General features: G+C 40.9%; 1 protein-coding gene across 8 annotated transcripts in view; it reads right to left on the bottom strand.

Annotated features, from left to right (window-relative positions):
• The window catches only part of gnptab (N-acetylglucosamine-1-phosphate transferase subunits alpha and beta), a 57,329-nt gene that overhangs the window by 16,339 nt on the left and 16,032 nt on the right, over nt 1-24,958 (bottom strand). For all 8 annotated transcript variants that reach the window (XR_015852129.1, XR_015852130.1, XM_088348597.1 and 5 more), the window contains exons 8-15: nt 16,884-17,045; nt 12,856-13,035; nt 12,604-12,774; nt 11,653-11,776; nt 9,134-9,346; nt 8,946-9,054; nt 2,101-2,797; nt 818-1,017 (exon numbers count right to left, since the gene is read on the bottom strand). Coding sequence is in view for 6 of the 8 variants with exons in the window: in XM_088348597.1 (XP_088204723.1) it covers nt 818-1,017; nt 2,101-2,797; nt 8,946-9,054; nt 9,134-9,346; nt 11,653-11,776; nt 12,604-12,774; nt 12,856-13,035; nt 16,884-17,045 (1,856 nt within the window). In the remaining 2 variants the exon portion in view is untranslated. The remainder of the gene's footprint in view (nt 1-817; nt 1,018-2,100; nt 2,798-8,945; nt 9,055-9,133; nt 9,347-11,652; nt 11,777-12,603; nt 12,775-12,855; nt 13,036-16,883; nt 17,046-24,958) is intronic.

Below are 24,958 nucleotides of genomic sequence, written 5' to 3'. Positions count from 1 at the left end.
GAATCTTGGCTACCTGAAACATTCCTCGGAAAAATGGAACAAAGAATAATTGAGGGTCATTTAAACTCCTTAACAGTGGATGGCGACTATTCCCTGCAAATGAGAGTTGACGCCCACCATTTCATACCAAAGAAAACGACTGATAAAGTTTGTTTACAGCGTTTAGCATAGCCTAACGCAGAGGCAGCGGAGAATTATATATATCCAGGAGGCACGGCGGCGTAGTGGCTAGCTGGTGTGCGGCACAGTTCTGAGGTCATGAGATCGAACCATCCTGTGTGGAGTTTGCATGTTTCCTTTGGGCACTTCGGTTTCCTCCCACATTCCAAAAACATGCATGTCAGGTTAATTGGCCGGTCCAAATTGTCCCTAGGTATGAATGAGATAGTGAGTTGTTTGTCCCTGTGTGCCCTGCGACTGGCTGGTTACCGGTTCAGGGAGTCCCTTGCCCACTGCCTGAAGTCAGCTGAGATGGGCTCCAGCACCCCCGCGACCCTACTGAGGATAAGCGGTGCAGATAATAGATGGATGGATGGATATTTATATATACGTATAAGTGAATTTTATAATATTAAATACTAAGCTGCAAAAGTGAAGCATATTGGATTTCATTTAAAATGCAGCTGATTGGGCAGAGAAAATTAAAACTTGAAGTTGTTTTGGTTTCACTAGTGTTTCCTATATGATTATATTCTATTATCTCTCATTAAAACTATACTGTCCTTGAATTCATACATACATTTGAGGAGTGATTTTCTTAATTTGTGTTAATTTTTGACAGAGAATAATTGAGCTGCACTGCTCTACGCTAACTCACGTGTCTTGCAGCTCTTGCATGACGAGCCTGTCGATCATATGCGGCATGTGTGCGGGGACTTTGCGAGACGCAAAGCCAAACTGGCGGTTGAGCAGCTTGTTAACATGGCGCAGCGAGTCAGCAAACGTGTCCTGTAGTTTGCGTCTGCTTGCCCGGCTGTCTGTGGCGTACATCAACGCTGTTTGCAGGCGCTCTTCCTCCTAGGAGACAACACAAAAACACTGGAATGGCAAACGCATTCAGATGCTTCAGATCAGTGTTTCTCAATTGATGGTTCACGACCATTGTTGTTTTTCTCAGTAACGAGTACTGTAAGGATTTATTATTACAATTTTCAGCTCAAATGCCGTTACAACAAGATGCGTTACTCCACTACTTGTTAAAAACCGTTCATGAATTTCAATGTTATCTATTTGAGCGTGATTATTTAGGCCCGGATGCAGCAGAGCTTCTCTCCCTATCTCTTGCTTTTTATCTCGGACGCTACACACCCCTCACCTTTTGATTGGATAAGCGACCAAGCCACTAAAGAAGGAGGCAGTACGTTCAAGCGGAGTAAACATCGGGAGCTGTGTTAACTCCTGAGTCCTGACATGCCTGTGAATAAAGATCACTAATAATAATAAGATTTTATAAAGTCTGTTGTAGAAAAGCGTGCGTAATTAAGAAATAGTGTAAAAAGTGTAGTTAACTTGTTTTAAGGAAGCACATTCAGTAGTTTTAGATCCTATCATTACATTGGTTCGTCCATCAAGCATGTTTTGTTGTGACCGAAAGAGCATAAAAAGCCCACCAAAGTGGAAGGCTGAGTGATTAGTGGTTACCATTACATTAGTTTGACAATCTTGATCCAAAACATTGCCTACACTTTTCAAATCGGGAGATTAGTCATGTTAGTTGTGTTTGAAATTCTAATTTACCGTAAAAAAATTCAGGGAGCTATTAAAGTTTTATCAGAATTTGTACCAAATATCCTTTGTTTCCTTTTGTGTTATTAAAATTTTCATACGCATATTTGAAAGCTTTTACAGCAAATGAATATCAGCTCCAAATATCAATTGTCTGGCTCCTCTTAATAGTAATAATCGATATTGGTATCAGCCCTGAAAAGCCATATCAGTTGATCCTTAGTTAGAACTTTACAATCCTTCCATTCAATAAATTTGAAAAGTGGATTTTTTTTCTTGATTTGGGTAGTGGTTTGTGATTAAGGTGGGTCCTGAAGTCAGACCAGTTGAGAACCACTGCTTTAGATTACAGGAGCGGAATTTTGGCTATCTCACCTCCAGCAGGTCTTTGAAGTACTTCCTTTTCTCCCACGGCATAAAGCCTCTGTCAGCAGGGACAAAATGCTGGAGCTTTCTCTCCACTGGGACAAAGTGAGGACGCTCTACTTGCCACTCTGAGTATTTCCCTTCGGTGATGTGGTTCAGGAGCTTGGAAGTTTTGGGTCTTTCCACAACATTATCAACTTTGATTCTGTCACGTCCTTCAAGGAACGAAGTTAGCATTTGAGCCTTGGTGAGGTTGAAACCCTTCAGTGTGATGTCTCCACTTAGGAGTTTCTCATCCAGCTTCTGAAGCTCTCTGCGTACCGAAGCCGGCAAAAGTGACACATTGAAATGGGGAACCTCTACAACGGACTCCAGTTCGCCAGGCTTTCTTCTCTGAATTTTGGGGCCTAGCTTGTACTCGGGTATATCTGAGAATAAGAAGGGCGCTTCTGTCGTCATGGGAGTTCTCTTGCTGGAACTCTCCCTGCTGACCTGAGTCCTGTTGGATTTCGGAAGTTGCCGTGTGTCCACGGCCACATTGAAGATCTTAGTAAACGATGTGCCATCCTGTCTTTGGAAGGTGACATTGTAATGGAGCAGGGTGGCGTTGTGGCCGACATGGAGCAAAAGGTGGATGGTCTTCCACTTGTTGGCCACAGATGTGTGACGTACTGCTAGGTTGTCACTCACGTGGGCTTCTGTGGCTCTGTGAGTAGGAGGCAAAGTACTAGGAAGTTGTATTTTTTTACCTCTGCTAGGTTTATCAAGTACAGGACTGTCTCAGAAAATTAGAATATTGTGATAATGTTCTTTATTTTCTGTAATGCAATTAAAAAAACAAAAATGTCATACATTCTGGATTCATTACACATCAACTGAACTATTTCAAGCCTTTTATTATTTTAATATTGCTGAATTTGGCTTACAGCTTAAGAAGACTCAAAAATCCTATCTCAAAATATTAGAATATCATGAAAAAGTATACAAGTAGGCTATTCAACTAATCACCTGAATCATCTAATTAACTCGAAACACCTTGCGAGGGTTTCCTGAGCCTTAAAAACACTCAGCTTGGTTCAGTAAACTAAATCACAAGTATGGGGAAGACTGCTGATCTGACTGCTGTCCAGAGGACCATCATTGATACCCTGCATCAGGAGGGTAAGACACAAAAAGAAAATTCTCAAAGAGCAGGCTGTTCACAGAGTGCAGTTTCAAAGCATATCCACAAAAAGTCTGTTGGAAGGGAAAAATGTGGCCGGAAACGCTGCACAACCAAGAGAGATGACCGCAGCCTTAACAAAATTGTGGAGAAGAGCCGCTTCCAGAATTTGGGGGAGCTTCAAAGACAGTGGGCTGAAGCTGGACTCCAGGTATCAAAAGCCACAGTTCACAGACGTGTCCGGGAAATGGGCTACAATAGCCGTATTCCCATGGTCAAGCCACTTCTGAACTCAAGACAACGGAAGAAGCGTCTGACTTGGGCTATGGAGAAGAAGCACTGGACAGTTGCAGAGTGGTGCAAAGTCCTCTTTTCAGACGAAAGCAAGTTTTGCATTTCATTTGGAAGTCAAGGCGCCAGAGTCTGGAGAAAGGCTGGAGAGGAGCAAAATCCAAGTTGCTTGAAATCCAGTGTGAAGTTCCCACAGTCAGCAATGGTTTGGGGAGCCATGTCAGCTGCTGGTGTTGGTCCACTGTGTTTCATCAAGTCCAGAGTAAATGCAACTGTGTACCAAGATATTTTAGAGCACTACATGCTTCCATCTGCTGAAAAGCTCTATGGAGATGAGGATTTCATTTTCCAGCATGATCTGGCACCTGCCCACAGTGCCAAAACCACCATTAACTGGTGCACTGACCATGGCATCACTGTCCTTGATTGGCCTGCTAATTCCCCTGACCTGAACCCCATCGAGAATTTGTGGGGTATAGTTAAGAAGAAGATGAAAGACACCAGACCTACAAATGCAAATGAGCTGAAGGCCGCTATCGAAGCATCCTGGGCATCAATAACACCTCAGCAATGCCACAGGCTGATTGCCTCCATGCCACGCCGGATTGATGCAGTAATCCGTGCAAAAGGATTCCCAACCAAGTACTGAGTGCATCAATGGACATTTTCAAATGTTTGATTTAGTTTTTCTGTTATAAAATTATTTTTTTTACTTGGTCTGAGGAAGTATTCTAATATTTTGAGATAGGATTTTTGAGTTTTTTTCAGCTGTAAGCCAAAATCAGCAATATTCAAATAATAAAAGGCTTGAAATAGTTCAGTTGATGTGTAATGAATCCAGAATGTATGACATTTTTGTTTTTTTAATTGCATTACAGAAAATAAAGAACTTTATCACAATATTCTAATTTTCTGAGACAGTCCTGTATATCAAAAATAAAACTATTGAAAATGAAGAACCTACAAGCAAAAAACGTGAGGCCAGGCCAGGGGTAGACAAATCAAAATGTTGAAAGAGCCATATGGGACCAAAAAAAACCCCCAAAACAAATATCGCCGGAGACGCGAAAAATGTAGTCTTTTATAAGCGTTATAATGGGTGCAAAGCATGCTGCATGCATCTATACTAGCTATGTTAACATACTATACAAAACAACTACGTTTAATGCACTGCATTAAATGTCGGACACCTCTTGAAGTTTAACGTCATTATAATATTGAAAAAATAAATAATTAATTAATTACAGTTATTTATTTAGTATTATTTATTTATTTATGAATTTATGAATACAATTTTTGATGTCATTTTCATTTTGAGGATTGGAAAAAAAGTACGACATGGAACATGCAACAGAGTGCAATGAAACGTAGAATGCATTTCTAAAAATAAAACAACAGCCTTTTGATAAGGTAAAATAAATAAAATCAGATTAATGCAGTTTAAGTTTGTTCTCTGTACAAATGTCAAAAAGTTCAGTGCATGGGTAAAACACAGCAGCATCCTCTTCTTTCTCTTGATACTACATGTTGGGTTAAGAACAGACAATGGTGTCATTGTAATCCTGTGCAGTCCTTTAAGACATTTTTGTGATTAAGGGCTATACACATAAATGTGACTGACTAAAAGCAGCCATCCTGGGGCCTGATCAAAAAGTGTCATTCAAAATATACACTGACTGAAATCAGCTACTTTGTTCCTAAAAAAAAGTGCCTTGGACATCATTGTGCTTTTACCAATTTAATGCGACGCTGCTAGTTTAAAAGGGGCGGAGTTGCGCTCCCCTCGGCTCAAACAGGAAAGATGGGAGAGAAGATACAAGTGAAGGAGCTGATTTGCCTCTTGTCTCGTACCAGTAGTAAAATCCATAGTTGAAATGTAATATTAATTCTACACATTTTTACAGCATTGGCAAACGTTACTTTTTGTCATGTTTGTCTTCCTACAAAAACCATATGAAAAGAAAAATATATTTCCATCCTCCTTTTTCTATTTATAATTTTTTTTGAAAAAGTGCCAGGGTGCCACTCAGCAGGGCTAAAGAGCTGCATGCGACTTATGAGACGCACAATGCCAACCACGGTGGGGTTGGCATAAAAGCTTAGGAAATATTTTTCTTCTATTTTTGTTGCTGCCGTTCTAAAAACACTTATCACCATTTCATTGGGACCTTTTAATGTATATGTTTTGCATTAATGGAATGTTAACAATGAAAATAGTGCAAAGATGCAAGACATTTTTAAAAAAAAGCCTAAAAATTTGAGTTGTTTTTTTTTTAATAGCAGGAAATATTTGAAAGGTGACATGCACAGTTATATATTTAGATGAGAACTTGCTTTGCTTACAATGCAAAAAGTCAAGTTCTTATCGTTCCAAGAACGGGGTTTCATTGGCAGATCATTTTGTGCATTTTACATATTTTTCTAATTACATTTTAAAATAGGAAAAATAAACTTAAAACAAGCAAAATGATCTGCCATTTTACATATCAATTAATTTGAATCATTTTAAATGTTGTTTTAGTCTGAGTATTTTACAATATTTAAAGAAAATCAGTAACAGAAAACTGCAATGAAATAATATAATATAAAATGGTAAATAAGTTTGATCATTTTGAATAGGATTTTTTTAGTTTCACTATATTTTTGTATTTTCCTGGCGAAATGGAAAATGAAATGAAATGATCTGCATTTATATAGCGCTTTTCAAGTCAATGACTTCCCAAAGCGCTTTACATTAACGGTTTGCTCTCTCTGCCAATGGAAGCATAACTCCGATTGAAAAAAAAGAACATTTGTTCTTTGAAACACATCCCCCATTCCCCCAAACCGTTTTGTAGTAGTCAATAAATCTCCTTTTGATTAAATCTGGAAAGCTGTCTTTTGGTTGTGTGTTTTCAAGTAAATACCAAAAAAAAGATCCATAAAATAAGAAAATTAAATGGAATGGAAGATGTCTGATATTTTAATATTAATAAAAGTAGTTTAAAATATATCTAAACTTATATATAAATCCCAGTTTGTGTGTGTGTTTTTGTTCGTATGTGGCTTATTAGGCTCCACAACCTCTAAACTGATTTTCGTGAAATTTTACAAAGTTGAGCTTTAGGCCTCTGGGAGTGTTTTAGCTAGGTTCCATGTTAAGACACCCCAAACAAATACCAAAAAAATTGATAGACATGTGCCTTTGTTATGGAAACCCAAGCCCCTACCCTACAAGGCAGACTGCACTGGGTGGGCTGGCACGCCCTTTCCTATGGGCGTGGTTGTGAACCACAGTTACTCGCCAATAAACGCCCTGCAATCGATTGGCTTCTGGGAATGGTCCTACCTGAGGGCAATCTGCAAATTACACAGGGATCTGTATTTACGGACAGCTGCCTAAAGAGAAGACTAGATCACCAAGCTGGGGAAGAGAGAGCACAAGTCCCTCCAAAACTCTGGGGCAGGCGGCCAGTGGCGGAATCTTTTGTGGGAAAGTAAAAACAGGAATTGGGTTTGGTTTAGAGTGATGAAAAGTCAAAACTGAACGGACCTTTCGAACATTACTGGAAGGCAGGCCTGGTTTAATTTTAACGGTTTGCTCTCTCTGCCACAGGAAGCATAACTCTGATTGAAAAAAAGAACATTTGTTCTTTGAAACACATCCCCCATTTCCCCAAACCGTTTTGTAGTAGTCAATAAATCTCCTTTTGATTAAATCTGGAAAGCTTTCTCTTGGTTGTGTGTTTTCAAGAGTAAAACCTGCCGTTGTTTCTGGGGTTGCCACATCGTGTACAAACGGCTGTGGAGGTGCTGGCAGCCATTTGGCTCTTTGGCACTCCCAAGTGGCTCCCTGGTGCTTTTTCTACAATCCTCCAAAACTTGGCCCAAGGAGATTTCCCAGCAACGCCGAGCCATTCTGCTTGTTTAAACAAGAGTACCGTAAATTCCGGACTATAAGCCGCCACTTTTTTCCCTAACTTTCAACCCTGCGGCTTATTCAGTGCTTCGGCCAATTTATGTAATTTTTCTTTTTCTAGCGGCGCCCGAGTGTTGCTACCATTAACTGCCCTGTCAAAGCTATATTATTATTATTAAAGCTTTGAAAACTCTCTCGGTGTACCTTCATTGTAAATATGTGTAACCCATATATAATATGTATTTGCAACTGTATATTTTTGTAATGGATTTATTTGTATTTATTTTAGACACTTATTCTGATATGTTTTGCACGGGTGAACGAAAAATGAGGGGCGGAACAAACACGGGGTGCCGAGTTTAAGTGGGGACCGCTAAAGGTGAGGGACAGACAAGGAAAGAAGAGGGGGTAAAAAGTTGGTTAAAGAAAAAGAAGTTGCGTGAGTAAATGTGTTCATCTGATATATTTTTTCCACCCTTACCCTTGGAAATATACACTATTTTCCTTGGATTACTTTCAACGGGACCAAAACTCTGCAGGTCTGCATCAAACCTAAAGTATTGGTATCATTTTCCGTTCATTTTGCCGGCTGTGATTTTTGGATTGTGGACTTTAATGAAAGACGTTTAGCTTCAATCGTGGGACTTGAAGTTGGGTTTGGGTTAATTTTGTGTTTGTGTTACATGTTTAAATGTGGGCGCATGCGGCTTATATACAGGTGCGGTTTGTGTATGTACGAAATCGGTTTTCCTCCTAAAATGTGGTGGGTGCGGCTTATAATCAGGTGCGCTCTATAGTCCGGAATTTACGGTAGTTAAAAAATTGGGTCAGATATCTATTTTTTTGTCCTGATTTTATCTAACCCATTTTTCCAATAAAATAATACTTTTTTTAAAAGCCCAATTGTCAGGTGAACAAGCTTTTTGATTAAGATTAATAAATAAAATATTATTTTAAATAATAATAAATATTTATATTTTTGTTTTACAGTGGGAGAAAAATCTGGTGCCTTCCTAACAATTTTGTTTTGTAATTTTTGTTTCCTTTTCATATGATTAACTTTCAGTCCATCCCTATAAATCTTATGAATAGAAGACATTTGACCTTTGTCATGCTAAGACAAGTAAATGTGACCAAGTCAAGTCACATTTATTTATATAGCCCTTAATCACAAAATGTCTAAGGACTGCACAGGATTACAATTACAAAATTGCACAATTACCTGAGCCTAAGGAACAACTCAAAAACCTCAGTGTGAGGAAAAAAGAAACTTTGAGAAAGGACCTCACACGTGGTAATCTCCCTTCCAGGATTGACCAGGGTGAATTACAATTAGCATTACTGTACACAGAATAGTAAACATTAGGTAAGATGTTGAAGATGTCCGGAAAAAGCATGACACCAACGACGCCCCCAGCCTGTAAACTAGTCCAGTCTATGACGGCCACGACGCAGCTTCCCATCTCTGCAGGCTTGTAAATGCAGGAGTTGACCCCAGCTTACCTGTGAGCCAGCCTGTCAAAGCTGAAGTAAGGTCGAATTTCTCCAATTGGGAGGATGTACAAAGTCTGGTTACTCATCAAGGTCACACGGTACAGCTCACCAAAATGATCTGCCACGGCAAAACACCGGGTGGATCCATGATTTTACCATTATTTGAGGCTTATTCTTGCATTTAGTCCAAAACTCACCTGTGCCACAGTCGCCCACATCAAAGCCACATGAGAGCACATTGCAGGCCTGGTCGCAAAATTTGTCTGCAAGCCAGGAGGTGGCGCAACCTTGGTTACAGTACAATGCTGCGGCAAGGCCGACGTGACCACCAGCAAACTGCCACATCTGCCCAGCAGCTCCGCCAAGATTGCTAACGGCCACTCCTTGGAACCTGCTGCTCCCTGCTGCCCCTGAGTTGAAAAAAAGGAACACAAAGTCTGTATTATTCGAATTTGACTAAACTACCGTATTTTATAAGTCTTTCCGGAGTATAAGTCGCAAAGGCCAAAAAATGCATAATTTAGAAGAAAATAACATAAGTACAACTCGAGTATAAGTCGCATTTTATAGGGGAAAATTATTTGATAGAACCCAAAACCAAATACATACATGCTCCTACGATATACGAACTATATTGATTGGCATGCCTGTGAATTTCATTAAAGTCTTAACATATTAAGAGTTATTCAGATACCTCTAGCATAAATAATTTGCTTACCAAACTATCATTCTCACTTAAAATCACTAAATGTATTTTTCATCCTTGGTGTCACTATAACAGTAAACAATCCATATTTGATCGCGCGCTAAGGCGGCCCGCTAACCTCGGTGGATGCCATATTGGTCAGGACAACGGTACCATTAAGGAAATGTATGTACATTAAAAATAAATCATAACTTGATCAATTAACAACCGTTTTAGAGCGAGTAACTTTTTTGTCAACATTTAAAATACACAAACTGAAAAAGTTTTTTTAAAAACTTTTTTGAAACAATGATTTTTATTTTGTGAATTAAGGTAAATGAATACCATCTACATACACAAATAACCATATGCATAATAACTTATAGTCACCCGCTAGTCTAGGCTAAAATAAAAATCCTGCATGTATAAACATATTTCAAGACACAGAGTTAAGGAAGTTGTTCATTCAGTTTTGAGGTCTACTGGTGTGACTATATACAGTATGGTCACTTGCCACATAAAGGGTTATAACTATAAAACGGTTCTAGAAACCCTGAAAGAAGACCATTTTGCCATTTTCTTGTACTTCCACGTTGCAAATCAATGGAAGTGAGTCTGGTGGTATGGTGCACCCTTATTTCAAAAACATTGAAACAATATAAGCCGACAGGAGGGACTGGAGCTACTGAAGCTCTCACCGGAAATAAAAAATAGCACCAAAAACATTTTTACCAAATCAAGATTATTCCAGGTTTCCGGGACTATGGTACAGCGTTGAATGCACCCACAGGCAGCACAATGAGCTGGCATTTTCTGTTTTATTTTTTGGCTCTGTCTGTACTGGAACATTCTTATAGTTTGACCCCACAAGCTTAGGCTTGCAGTAAGCATGCCGCTCAAATGGGCATGTCATATCTAGTCTTTTATAAAGAGAATATATGTGATTAAACCGGTCTGTGGTACAGAAAGGGTTGGTGAAAACTGAAATACAGTATTGTATCGCCGACTTTCAGTCTTTACGAAGCGCATGAGATTCTGAACTGAGGAAGAGAAAGGCATTGTGGGAAGTAATTTGACTGTTCTTAACTGAAAGAAGGAAAAGGAATTGTAATTTGGTCTTTTTGTCACTGTTTGAGCTGAAAAAAAAGGTGTAACTAAATTTTATACCGATTTTAATCACTTTCAGTATTCTCATTTTTCTAGACATATTTGGCACTTCAAATAAAAATAGTACGATAATGAGATCATACCTTTTCATGTGTTTAGTGGATAGAACCCATCCGCGATCCTGGTTAGATTCAATGTTGGATCCACTGTTATGCAAATGTAAACAATCATTCATGCACCTAACTAGCGGCCAGGTGGTTAGGATCCAGTGCTCGTACCATTGCCATCCGGTTCAATCCCCGTTGCCACCATTGTTATGCAATTGAAGTGATAAAGGCGCATGTTTGAATTTCTGGCCGATTTGGGTCTTTTGGGAAGGCTTTACAGTCAAAAAAAATCGGTACTAACACTGATAAAAGGACTATTTTTCTTGTTTTTATCGTGCATTGTCCTTTTGTCTCTCTCACAGTATCGGGAATAACGCAATTATTTTACCAGGGATTTCTAACTACTTTTTCTACCGTTACGATGCCGTTGCAGTTACTGATGGCTGTCTTCTTTACCAGTTGACTGACTTGAAATTGTGATACATGCTAAAGTGAGGCTCACCATTTCTTGTTTTACTATCGACTTTTGTTGTGAAGAAAATATTTTAAGTTCAGTTGCAAATGTCTACTTGACCAGTTGTCTCAGATTGTGAGAGTTGGATTTAATTTATTAAACTCACATATTGTTTACTGCTGATTGTTATTTTGTTATATAGTTAACTGTCTCTAACATTTGTTTATCTTAAAGACAAACTAAAAAATGATGATAATAATTATGCCTGAATACAATACATATTCCTTAAATTGTGATAAATTTCAAGTTGTTCCCACATATTCAAATCTCTATTGCAATTTACAGAATACTGTGCATCTTTACCAGTGCAGTCTCCTCCATCCCAATCACATGCAGAGTTGTTGCAAGCCTTGTCACAATAGCCATCCTTTATCCAAGATCCCGGGCAGCCTTCCGCACAATTGGGAACAGGCCAGGTTAGATACACCTGCACGGAAGGAAAAGTTCAATCATTTTCTGTATATTATAAATAGTACTGACTTGATAGGAAGTTTAGAAACACAACTCTTCAATGTAGATTTTTCAAAAGTGTACTGTATATGATAATAGCAATTACCGGTAAATTGTACTTCAGATGTTTCTACATACAGACAGTCAATGTAGTGCTCATATAGGTGATTTAGTAAATTACAGTTTTAAATATCAGTACTGCTGCTTTTATGATTGCTGCTGTGACAGGATGCCGGTTCCTCTTAAATGGTTTACATAGATTATTTCGTACCCGTTTACCTCAGCCAATAGCTCCCCTTATTAAATATTACAATTCCCTTATTAAGTGATAATAAACCTTACAAACACAATATGACACTTATCAATTTACAGCAAGACAATAAAACAAAAAATATGTTGAGTTTTTTTCACATTCAAATTTGTTAATATGGAGAATACAATTTGAAATGATCAAAAAACTTATATGATATGGGGAAAACGTACAAGTTGACCGGTGTGATGTTATTGTAACGTGCAACCCTTTAGTGATTGGAATTCCGGTTCTTTTTAGAGAACGGACTCTTGCAAACTGAGCTCCAAAACGGCTCTTCAAATTGTGTTGTTGCTTTAACCGATATACTACCAATCATAATGTAACATTATGCATGAAATGAATGGTCCTCGCCTATGGAATGGTCTGCCGGAGGACATCGGGTCTGTGGGGACCCAAGAAATTTTTAATAGAAGGCTCAAGACCCACTCTATAAATTGTTGAATGTTTGTCTGAGTGAGTAAGGCGGTGGGGCTTTGGCATAGTTAATTTACCTTCTGCCCTTTAGAATGGCTGTAGAAGTCATCAGGCCAGACGTCTTTGCCAAACATCACATCATCATTGAGGTAAATAAACTTCTGAGAGAGTCCTGGGATGCGGTGGATGTGACTCTCGATGGCAGGAGAGCTGAAGGTGGGAAGGTGGCTGTGGTTCAAAAAGAGCTCCTGCGGTTTCAGGGGTGAAAAGAGAAAAAGGTTAACGGATTGAGTTTTGCTTGAGTACTCGGTGCACGCTTTGCATAATACCTGATGAGTGATCACTGAGACGCGGGGATTATCGAGATTGAGCCAGGAGGGAATCTGCCCGTTGGTGACGACAAAGACGTGTCGAACCCATGGAGCGTGTTTCTCCACGGAACGTAAAGAATAGCGCAGCTCCTCGTTGTCCTCGAAGCGGCTGGCTGAGACATCCTCATCCTGCTTGGACTGCAAAGCATGAGTAAATTATACTCGAGTTTTCAAAACAAAAAACAAAAAAGAAGATATTCTATTGTGGCATTGACAGTTCTAATTCGTCTGTACCGACCGTCACAGACGGGGGCTTCAAGCACTGAATGTTACCTTTGTGCATGTGTAGTTTGAGAAATGCATACTAAAAATTTGTTATTTATTACACCCGTGCCATCAGGAATGTCTATAAATTCCAGTCTCACCACAGGTACGTTTATCTTGTTGCGTGGCGGGTGCATGCCGCTATCTTCATCTTAGAGGAACTGGCATTTTTGCCGTCCCTACTGCTTTTAGCATTTGACTGTTGGTTTTTTTTTTTGCCCTCCTAAAAGGCTGCGTATGGTTTGCTCGCCTGCTACCTATGCGGTTTACATTCTGGCTTGCCTAAGCCTCCCTTCAGCTAGTCAAGTGTGACCTTTCGTTTTTTTTCGTCGCTGTTGACTTCTTTTCTGGCAAGCTCCCCGTTAGCATCGCAGCTAGCCTGGCTGTTGTCCCTGGTCTAGGGGGCGCCTGGTGCTGCCCCCTGCCTACTGAGGTGCCCTGCCTTTCAACCACGGCAATTGCCACTTCCTTGTCCTTGGACGACATCTGTTCTGCCGCCTCTAGTTCTACAGCACTAGATGTGAACTCCCACACACTGTAAGGCATTGCCTTTGGTCCAGCTGAGGCTTCCCATTGAGGATTGTTTCTGGGGTTCCTTGTGACTACACTGGTATTAGTCATTCAGAGCTTGAAGTACCGCAGTCGGTAAAGATGAAAAAAAACGAAAGTTACGAATGCATCTACGGTTCTATGAGTCCTGCAAGACTGCCAGAGAATCTTGTCATTGAAAGTCCTCGTGTATACGCGAGAATATTCGGAAGGAAATGTACCTGTGGTGAGACTGGAATTAACAGACATTCCTGATAGCACAGAGGTGTGATGAATGAAGGAGACATTTTTGGTATGCATTTCTCGAACTGCGAATGCACGAAGGTAACATTCAGTGCTAGAAGCATTGCATCTGGCAGTCATACGGGACCTCACAGAACCGTAGTTACATTCGTAACTTTCATTTTAGTCATTCTCTGTTTATTGAGTCTTTAACCAAAATTCAGTTATTCTTGTTAAGTGGTTTTGCATTGACTGGGAAAAAAAAGCTTTACTGACAAACAATCTTAGGGGCTTTTGATTTGGATTATTATTCAAAGATCTGTTTTATCGAATAATTTCTTTCTGGTTTCTGAAATCGTTTTTGTTTTTCAAAATATTTTTTCCAGGTTTTTTAAAGGTGGGGTGAGTCTTTTGGTGTGTACTTAAAAAGTTGAAATTTAAATATTTTCTCTATTAGGTACGTGTAAACAATGCGCAATTGAGTTCAAATAGCCCATATGCTTTTTTCCCACTGCGCCTATCTTCTTTTATCTTACTTTTAGCAGAGTTGTTCGGGCCGGAACACATTTTGCTCAAGAAATAGGGGTTAAAGTCAGTGCTGGAGAATGATGTCATGCTCGTCCACGCAGGTTTTTCATTTTACATCAATTTGTCAGTGGAGCATGAAAAGGGTGAAAGTAGAAAAAGGCCCGTCTCAAGTTGCCTCCAAACGTCAACCCACACCTCAAGAAAGATGAATAAAGAAAAGTTATTCGAGCACATCTTAGAAATGCACGTACTTGCAAACGACGCGCTCCATGATTGAGCTGAGTGAGGCTGCATTGACGACACAAACCAGTAGATGGAGCAGAGAGTAACAGACTACCAAATACCAGACAGCTGGTTTAAACTTGTTTTCACGTTTTTCCCATTTTTTTCTATAAGAGAAAAATATTCATCCCCAAAAAAACAGAAATAAATACTTAGAAAAACACAACTTCAATTTGTTTTTCTAAGTCATTTTTCAAACCTCTGAAATGATGTGTGCAAAATAATAGCGGACATTTTACCTCGCAAAAAATGGAAGGTTTTGGGGAAAAAAAACAATAAATAAAACAAATAAAATAAAATATATAGCTCGGTGGCAGCACGGCGGCGCAGTGGTTAGCGCATGTGCGGACCAGTTCATGTCTTGGAAACCTCCTGCGTGGGTTCAAATCTAGCTCCAGACTTCCTGTGCGGAGTTTGTATGTTCTCCCCGTGCTTGCGTGGGTTTCCTCCGGGCACTCCGGTTTCCTCCCACATTCCAAAAACATGCATGTCAGGTGAATTGGCCGGTCCAAATTGTCCATAGGGTGTGATTGAGCGAGTGAGTTGTCTGTCCCCGTGTGCCCTGTGATTGGCTGGCAACTAGTTCAGGGTGTCCCCTGCCCACTGCCTGATGATTGCTGGGATGGGCTCCAGCACCCCCGCGACCCTACTGAGGATAAGCGGTGTAGCTAATGAGATGAGATGAGATATAGCTCGGTTTAAAGAACTTTCACTTTTGTGATCACTAAAAGAATTTCAAACTTTCAGCAATGTTTTTCAGTATTATGCTCTATATTTCAGCCTACATCAGTAACCTGCCCCACATATTCACAAGTGACAACGATTTTTTTCTCAACGCAACACATATATTCACAAACAATGGTGTTTGGCATTGAAAGTGTTTACCAATTTAGGTTAAGACATTTCTTTTACCTAGAGGAATCCATACCTAAGGGCCACCATGTTTGACTGCAGACAAGCTGCTTGCTGTGGCACTGGCTTTCGTGCACATTAGACAACAGTGCCCTCGAGTGTTCAAATATTACACACTGGGGCTTTAAGGACTTTCTTGGCCAATTGTTCAGAAATCCGGTGTGAATCATGTGGTTTGCAAATGCACAAATATATCCGATTTTTAATTGTGCATTTATCAAGACATAGGACTTTTAGATCTTGAGTAAGCTGCGAAAACATTTGTGGATCTGAACAATACGTGTGTCAAATTTTTTTTAGACAAATCTCATGGAAAATATGAATTTAAAGAGATTTTAATGGACCGATTTATTTTTCAATTAGGCGCAGAACATAAAGTATTCCTCTGCAGAATCATGCAGATATGTTGGAAAATATTCCATGTGTTGCGAGATTTAAGAAAATTAGTCACAAAGTTGAGTTATTTGGGTCATATCCTTTAGAGCTGTGAGGTCACTGCACAACAACAAAGATGGACAATGGCATGCAAAATAAAGCATAAGGGCTCTTTGGAATAAGTTGGGAATTGTTAACGTACACTTTAGAGAGACAATATTTAACTTTCAACTTTAAGGACACCTAAAACTACGCACCCCACCTTTATAGCCCCAAAGTGTAATATTTGACCACTTGACTGGTATGAGCAAAGGCCAGTGATACAAGCCACAGCGTGGCGACAGGATGCCGAACAAACATGGCGATCTAAGTGGGGATTCCACAGTGTAAAAGAAATAAATATCCTCGACCTATGATTTTTTTTTTTTTTTTTTTTTTAAATTAACATTGGTATGAGAGTTCATGTATTTTTTCCCAGTATACAAATTCACGTTTTCTTTTAACTGGATCAAAAATGTACCACAAAGGAATTAAAAAAAATAAAAATGTTTACCCTGCAGCAATGTCTTGTCTTTTTAAACAACGTTCTTTACATTATTAAAGACAATAAAGGCATTTCTAATTCTAATAATTTTCTCAGTTACTGGTAAAGAAAACAGTCTTTATTAAAAGTCAGATAAAAGCAGATAGATGCAGTGGAAAACAAAGCATAAATGCTCTTTGAACTCAGGTGGGCATTGTTAACACATACGTGATAGAGAAAATATTTATCTTTCAACTTTTCAAGGACACTTCAATTTACGCAGCCCACCTTTTAAGATAAGAAGAAATTATCTCCAGTGTATAAACATTACCTGTGAAATAGCAGTCAGGTCCCAAAAGAGGTAGGCGGGGCTAATGTTCAGCTCCTTCTCATCAAGTGTCAGGTTCTTCTTGGCTTTCTGCACAAGGTCAGTGAAGTCTTGCGGGCCTTTGAGCTGCAGCAATGCGATGCTGGCTTCTGAATATAACTCAAACTGAGGAGCACAAAATTGAACACACGTCGGGACACCATTTTAAACCCTGGCACAAAGAGATGTTCTTTTAAGGGACGGTGTCCAACATTGACCACTAGATGTCGCTGTATTGTTATTGCAACTAAAAAAAACGAGTGCTAAAAAACACAAGAGGAAGCATTATATGACAGACTCAAAGTGATGAGCTTTTTTCTAATTTTTTTGCCAGTTTGTGAACAAAAAAAGAGGAAAAAAGGAAGAAAAAAACGAGGAGAAAAGAAAAGGGGGAAGAGGGGAAATAATGAAAAAACTAAGAAAAAGAAACAGGAAAAGCAAAAAAGACCAGAAAAGGAAAAAAAAACTAAAAAAGAAAGATGTTAAATAGAAAAAAGAAATGAAAAAGGAAAAAGAAAAAAATACAATTTTGGGGGGTACCCGTAGCAGAAAGATGGTGGATAATCATGTATGCTAACCTCATGGTGAGCCCAATCTTATGTCAAAAAAATGCAAATTTCCCAACCTTCCACTAGTCAAAAAAAATCTGTGTCACATATATTTTGCCTATTTAAATTAAAAATATTTTTCTTTAAGGGTGGGTTGGTTCAATTGAGGTATCCTTAAAAACTTCAAAGAATATTTTCTTAACGATGCCAAACGCAGTCCGAATGCAAAATAAGATAGAAAAATAAGTTTTTTCGAGGGCATCTAAAAAAGGCCTATACTCATTAAAGAGCTGACTGAGGTTGCGATCACAATTTTAAACCAGGACATGAAGGCAGTGAGTAACAATGTTTCCAATTATGTACAGTACCTTTAATGATTTTTTTGCCACTAGGACAGGGATGGGCATTGAGTTCAAAAATTTGGCCAAGCGGCCAATCCATGAGACTGATCCAGTAATTTTCATTTATGAATAAAAATGCACGCAGACAAGAAAATGTTTTACATTAATATATATATATATATATATATATATATATATAAACAAATACTTAAGTTTGATCAAAGTGGTTCTAAAAACTTACAATTAAACCAAATAACATACAACATGTTTTTGTATAATAGTAATACTGTAGTATTTCTTTATTGGTTTTTTTTTTCAGAACAAAAGAAAAATGATAAATGAGGTCCTTTTTTCTGCATTAAATGTGATATTTAGTTTTGTAGTAGGTTTGTAGTATTTCTGTTGTAGATACACAAACTTAAAATGGGAACAAAGTTAGCACCCAAATAAAACATGTTTTAAAAATATTAGTACTTTATTTATTTTTATATATATATATATATATATATATATTATTATTATATTAAATTATAATGTAACCATTTTCATTTGGTGTGGTGGATAAAAATGCTAAAAGGCTGCATGTGGCCTGTGGGCCTTAGTTTTCACACATCTTCTCTAGGAGTGCTAAATATTACACACTGTCCCTTTAACAAGCAAATCCGTTTTCTTTGGGAAATTCTCTGATGGCATCCGCACCAAATAACTGTGTGTGTGAGACGTTACTGTGTGTGAAAACTCCCCCTTCCAAATCTAAGCCTCCCAGGAAAACATTTTGCTCTCTGCCTTACTCCATCATCGAGCGTATCACATGCGCCACCTCCTATTTCTCCGTTTAGGTGAGGATTACTCGGGTCTTAGGGCGCCAGCGCAGCCCAGCTCACATTGCATCTCTATTATGGTTCTCGGCGGAAGGCTGATAATTCTTTCGCGTGTACACTAAGAGGGTGCTGGCAGGCAATCTCACGCCACCACCTTTCATTGCAGTCCAGTGTCAACAATATACTCACACAAATAATAGAGCACACAAACACCAAAAAGATAACAAATAAAAGCAAAACACTTTTAGTTGTTCATGCACCACAAAGAACCACCATTTTCCGGACTATAAGGCACACCCGAAAACCCCAAATAGGCAAATCGGGGCCTTGTGTACGTCAAAGATTGAAAATGCTTACCCTTATATAATAATGTATGTGCAATCATTGATCAGTTGATAAATATTTATTGGTGAACACACTTGCATATCAATGGTGGCAACAGGGGTAAAACAGGATAGCGATGGTAAGAGCTTCAAATCCCATCAACCAGGCCACTCAGGACATTGATGTCATAGGAACAGACATTAAGTCAGGGGTGTGCAAACTTTTCAGAAAGCGGGCAAGATTTGGTGAGCTGAAAATGTGTGTGGGCCGAATTTTCAGTCTGGCATTCTTGAACAGTCTTATAAATTCACCCTCAGTTCAAGATTTGCAGTGCTCAGCGTTTAGCGTCACGATTTTATAGATTGCCTTTGTAGAATTTTCATCTGACTTGCAGCATGTTTTGTCTGGCAGCCAAAGTCTCTTTGTAAATTAGACAGACGCAGTTGTTAAGGTTTTGGTGAAAAATACTCCAATTTCCACTTGTCCTGTAAGCGGCGGCACTCACAGTCAACTTTCCTTTTTTTTGCCAGGTAGGGATTGGGGTGGGCTTAAATTCTCACAGAAAGCCAATGACAAGGTGGCCAAAAGGAATACTGTAATAATCTCGTGAAATGGTGATTTTTTTTTTGGTACGAAAGTATTTTATACTAAGGTCAACATTACTGGCGGGCCACATATTAATAATTTTATGACAGAGACTGCGGGCCAGGAAAAACCTGATACGGGCTGTAACTGGCCACTGGGCTGGACTTTTGACATGCCTGCATTGGGTCTCATCTCTGGGCGATAAAACTAACTATCATCAGAAAAAATTTGCCCTGATAAATAAAAACGTTCGATGAAAGTTGATCATTTAAGCCAGGGGTCGGGAACCTTTTTGACTCAAAGAGCCATAAAAGCAAAAAATATTAATTTTATTTTGGGAAAGAGCCACACCATATATTATGAGACAAATTTACTAAATTGCTAAACCCGCGCCCCAGACAAAAGCTTAGTCTTCAGCACATTTATTTTTGATGATTTGATAAAAATTATGAAAAGAGAATAATGCCAGAGCCCCTGTCCCAAAATCAACAAACATACCACTTTAAACTTGTCTCTTTCTTGCAATGACTCAAGATCGGTTAAACTCCTTTTGACCCTTTTTTATCATACATATTGGTTTCAAAACCAGATGCAAGCATTTATTTTGTAAAAACGTCACAACATTCTGAGAATAGGGAGCCTTATGTGCTTACCTTTGGCGAGAGATGGGAAGGAGTGCTTGTACTTTTTGCATAGCTCCACCCATCCCTCCCACTCACCCAATCAAATGACTAAGTTCTCTTCCGGTGTTTTGGCGTATTTACAGTTCTGTGGATTCATCATAAGGTATCTGAACACTGAACACAGATTACATAGTGAACTTTTATATAAAGGATTCTTTAGCGTTGTACAGCTAAAACGAGTTTTTTTTTTCCCCATTTTTTTGTGTGACACCTTGACTGTAAATTGTAGTGAAAAACGTGCCATATATATACTGCGAAGTAATCATTTAACAATAAGTTTCGGTTTGGCTTTGCGTGTAACTTAACAGGATAGACGAATCAAGTTTTGGACAAGATGGAGAAATTTTGCATGCAATCAAATCTGTCTCTGAGCCACAGATACTCGTAGAAAGAGCCATATATGGCTCGCGAGCCATAGGTTCCCGACCCCTGATTTAAGCTGTAATTACCACCCAAACGCCGGAAAAGAAATGGGGGAGCTAAAGCAACCAAAACAGAAGTTATTCCACCATTTAAGACAGTATCACTGGAATAAGCTAAAGAAAAAAACAAGTGCTAGCGAAAATTCAACAACGACCGGGGCAGTGAGTGTTGAGCCCCACGGATAGCTAGCAAAGGGGGTCCCTGGGTATCCCTGCAAACAGGTGGGAACATTGTGACCTGCCGCAGAGCAGCATTAAAGCCCGCAACCTTTAAAGCAATGGCTGTTTTGTTTGTTTAGTTGTATCATTTTTTTAAACTTAAAGTTTTCTGTTATGTATTTATTTTGTTAACACTGTCAGACACCTTAGGACTTCATGCACAGTTAGATAGTTTATTTATGGTTATTTACTTTTAGGGGATTGCAATTCTTTGAAAGATTATGTGCAACATTTTTTGCGTTTTAAATAACCTTTGTTAAATTTTAATTTTGTTTGATGTTCCTCATATTAATTAAATGCTGTTTAGTTGTTTGTCACCATGCCTCTTTGTTCTAACATTGAAGGTTGGTTGAAGCCGCATCTGGTTTTGTCACCTTTCATTCAGGAGGAAAATTTGACTTAAATAAAAATATGTGATAACTATCGATATCCACTGATAATTATTTTAGCATTATCTACTTATTTCATCATCACACTATTTTTAGTCACAGTACCATAAGTGATTTTAATTATTTGAGGGGGGATCTGGTCCCCAAATACCGCGAAAACCGAGGGATCGCTGTACATTGTACTGATATGATGAACAGGACAAATTTAGCCTGCCCCAGTAGCATACGTAGTACTTATCTACACAAGCACACGAAAATTAGGGAAGCAACTGAAAATAATTCCAGCGAAAAAAGTATGTTGTGATAATGTCATATCAAACGTAAGATTATTATGCTTTTGCCCAGGGAGAATTTGTGTTCGACATGAATGCATAATTTAAATTTTACGCAAGAGAAGGAAGTCAAAGCAGGAGCTCTGCCAAACTTGTATTAACAAGATATTTTCTCTGAAGTTCATGCGTCCCTCTGCTCCCACTTATTTTTAGCCAGACTTTGGCTTATGTTGACATGTAAATGCTAAAGAGCTAACTAACTACACTTGAGTGAGCCGTTTTAATTTGGAAACACGTCATTTGTGTGTAATTTTAAGTTTCTTTGTTACAGAAGTATATTAGCTGGCACTTAACTATGTGCGGCGAGAGATTCACCCTTAGATGCATAAGTAGGGTCAAGAAATGAGGTCGGCTGATTATTGGCACCCATATTTAGGAGTTTGACAGTATCGGCATTTTAATTTATTCAATGAGCCGATTGTTTAGGCTCAGATGCAGCCGAGCCTTTCTGTCCCTCTCTCCCTTCTGCCCTCTGTATCACACGATGCATACGACTTCTGATTGGATAAGCAACCGGGGGTGGAGCTACTAAGGAAAGCATACGAACATTAAAGCAGAATTAACTTTGGCAGCACTGCCAACTCCTGAGTCCTGACATTTCAGTGAGTAAAGACCGCTGATAATAGAGATTTTAAAAAGTCAGTGAAAAGTGTGTGTGTGTGTGTGAGTGTGTGATTAAGAAATAGCGTAAACAGTGTAATTTACTTGTTTTTATGGAAGCATGTTCAAGTGAAGGACAAACATATTAGCTCTTATCATAACATCATCATAACATTATGTAAGTATGCTTAAGAGAAAGCCTGAGTTATTAGCTGTTACCATAACATTAGTTTGTTAATCTTGCTCTAAAAAAGGAGTGGCCACACTATTCCCTCCTTGAGCTTTGTTGAAATGTCGATGCTCATTTTGTTTTAGGTTAATTTAAATTATGTTGGGTATTTTGACACTCCACCTTGATCTGCTACCTTATCGTGGTGGAGGAGTTTGTGTGTCCCAATGATCCTAGGAGCTATGTTGTCGGGGGCTTTAAGCCCCTGGTAGGGTCACCCATGGCAAACAGGTCCTAGGTGAGTGGCCAGACAAAACGCAGATCAGAAGACCCCTAATGATGAGACAAAACTTTGGTCCTCGATTTCCCTCGCCCGGACGCGGGTTACCGGGGCCCCCTTCTGGAGCCAGGCCTGGAGGTGGGGTCCGCTGGCGAGCGCCTGGTGGCCGGACCTTTACCCACGGGGGCCGGCCGGGCACGGCCCGAAGGGACGACGTGGGACCCTCTTCCCATGGGCTCACCACCTGTAGGAGGGGCCAAAGGGGTCGGGTGCGCAGAGAGCTGGGTAGCAGCCAAGGGAGGGGTCCTTGGCGCGACGATCCCCGGCTACAGAAACTGGCTTTTGGGACATGGAACGTTACCTCTCTGGCAGGGAAGGAGCCCGAGTTGGTGCGTGAGGTTGAGAAATTCCGACTAGATATAGTCGGACTCACCTCTACGCACGGCTTGGGCTCTGGTACCAGTCCTCTCGAGAGGGGTTGGACTCTCTTCCACTCTGGAGTTGCCCGTGGTGAGAGGCGCAGAGCCGGTGTGGGCATATTAATTGCTCCACGGCTCGGCGCCTGTACGTTGGGGTTCACCCCGGTAGACGAGAGGGTAGCCTCCCTCCGCCTTCGGGTGGGGGGACGGGTCCTGACTGTTGTTTGTGCTTATGCACCAAATAGCAGTTCGGAGTACCCACCCTTCTTGGGGTCCTTAGAGGGTGTGCTTGAGAGCGCGCCCCCTGGGGACTCCCTCGTACTGCTGGGAGACTTCAACGCTCACGTGGGCAATGACAGTGAGACCTGGAGGGGCGTGATTGGGAAGAACGGGCCCCCCTGACCTGAACCCGAGTGGTGTTTCGTTATTGGACTTCTGTGCTCGTCACGGTCTGTCCATAATGAACACCATGTTCAGACATAAGGGTATCCATATGTGCACTTGGCACCAGGACACCCTAGGCCATAGTTCGATGATCGACATTGTCATCGTTTCGTCGGACCTGCGGCCGCATGTTCTGGACACTCGGGTGAAAAGAGGGGCGGAGCTGTCAACTGATCACCACCTAGTGGTGGGTTGGCTTCGATGGTGGGGGAAGATGCCGGCCCAACCCGGCAGACCCAAGCGTGTTGTGAGGGTCTGTTGGGAACGGCTGGCAGAATCTCCTGTCAGAAGAAGTTTCAATTCACACCTCCGGCAGAACTTCGCCCATGTCCCGAGGGAGGCGGGGGACATTGAGTCCGAGTGGTCCATGTTCCGCGCCTCCATTGTCGAGGCAGCTGATCGGAGCTGTGGCCGTAAGGTAGTCGGTGCCTGCCGCGGCGGCAACCCTCAGACCCGTTGGTGGTCACCGGCGGTGAGGGATGCCGTCAAGCTGAAGAAGGAGGCTTATCGGGCCTTCCTGGCCTGTGGGACTCTGGAAGCAGCTGGCAGGTCTCGGCTGGCCAAGCGGAATGCGGCTTTGACGGTTGCCGAGGCAAAAACTCGGGCATGGGAGGAGTTTGGCGAGGCCATGGAAGCCGACTTCCGAACGGCTTCGAGGAAATTCTGGTCCACCATCCGACGTCTTAGGGGGGGGGAAGCGGTGTGCCATCGACACTGTGTATAGTGCCGATGGGGCGCTGCTGACCTCGACCCGGGACGTTGTGAATCGGTGGGCGGAGTACTTCGAAGACCTCCTCAATTCCACCGGCACGTCTTCTGCTGGGGAAGCAGAGCCGGAGGACTCTGGGTTGGGCTCTCGTATCACTGGGGTTGAAGTCACCGAGGTTGTCAAAAAACTCCTCGGTGGCAGGGCCCCGGGGGTCGATGAGATCCGCCCGGACTTCATTAAGGCTCTGGATGTTGTGGGCGTGTCATGGTTGACGCGCCTCTGCAACATCGCGTGGACATCGGGGACAGTGCCTCTGGACTGGCAGACTGGGGTGGTGGTTCCCGTCTTTAAGAAGGGGGACCGGAGAGTGTGTTCCAACTACAGGGGAATCACACTTCTCAGCCTCCCTGGTAAGGTCTATTCAGGGGTACTGGAGAGGAGGGTCGGCCAGGAAGTCGAATCTCGGATTCAGGAGGAACAGTGTGGTTTTCGTCCTGGCCGTGGAACACTGGACCAGCTCTATACACTCTTCAGGGTCTTTGAGGGTGCATGGGAGTTTGCCGGTCTACATGTGTTTTGTAGACTTGGAGAAGGCATTCGACCGTGTTCCTCGGGAGGCCCTGTGGGGGGTGCTTCGGGAGTATGGGGTACCGCACAGTCTCATCCGGGCTGTGCGGTCCCTGTATGCCCGGTGCCAGAGTCTGGTCTGCATTGCCGGCACTAAGTCGGATTCGTTCCCGGTGAGGGTTGGGCT

The sequence above is a fragment of the Urocampus carinirostris genome, chromosome 11, assembly GCF_059441175.1.
Source record: "Urocampus carinirostris isolate Australia breed hairy pipefish chromosome 11, RoL_Ucar_1.0, whole genome shotgun sequence".
In the NCBI taxonomy this organism is placed as follows: domain Eukaryota; kingdom Metazoa; phylum Chordata; class Actinopteri; order Syngnathiformes; family Syngnathidae; genus Urocampus; species Urocampus carinirostris.
Note: the sequence above shows the minus strand (reverse complement) of the source record. Positions and strands in the feature narration are given on the sequence as shown.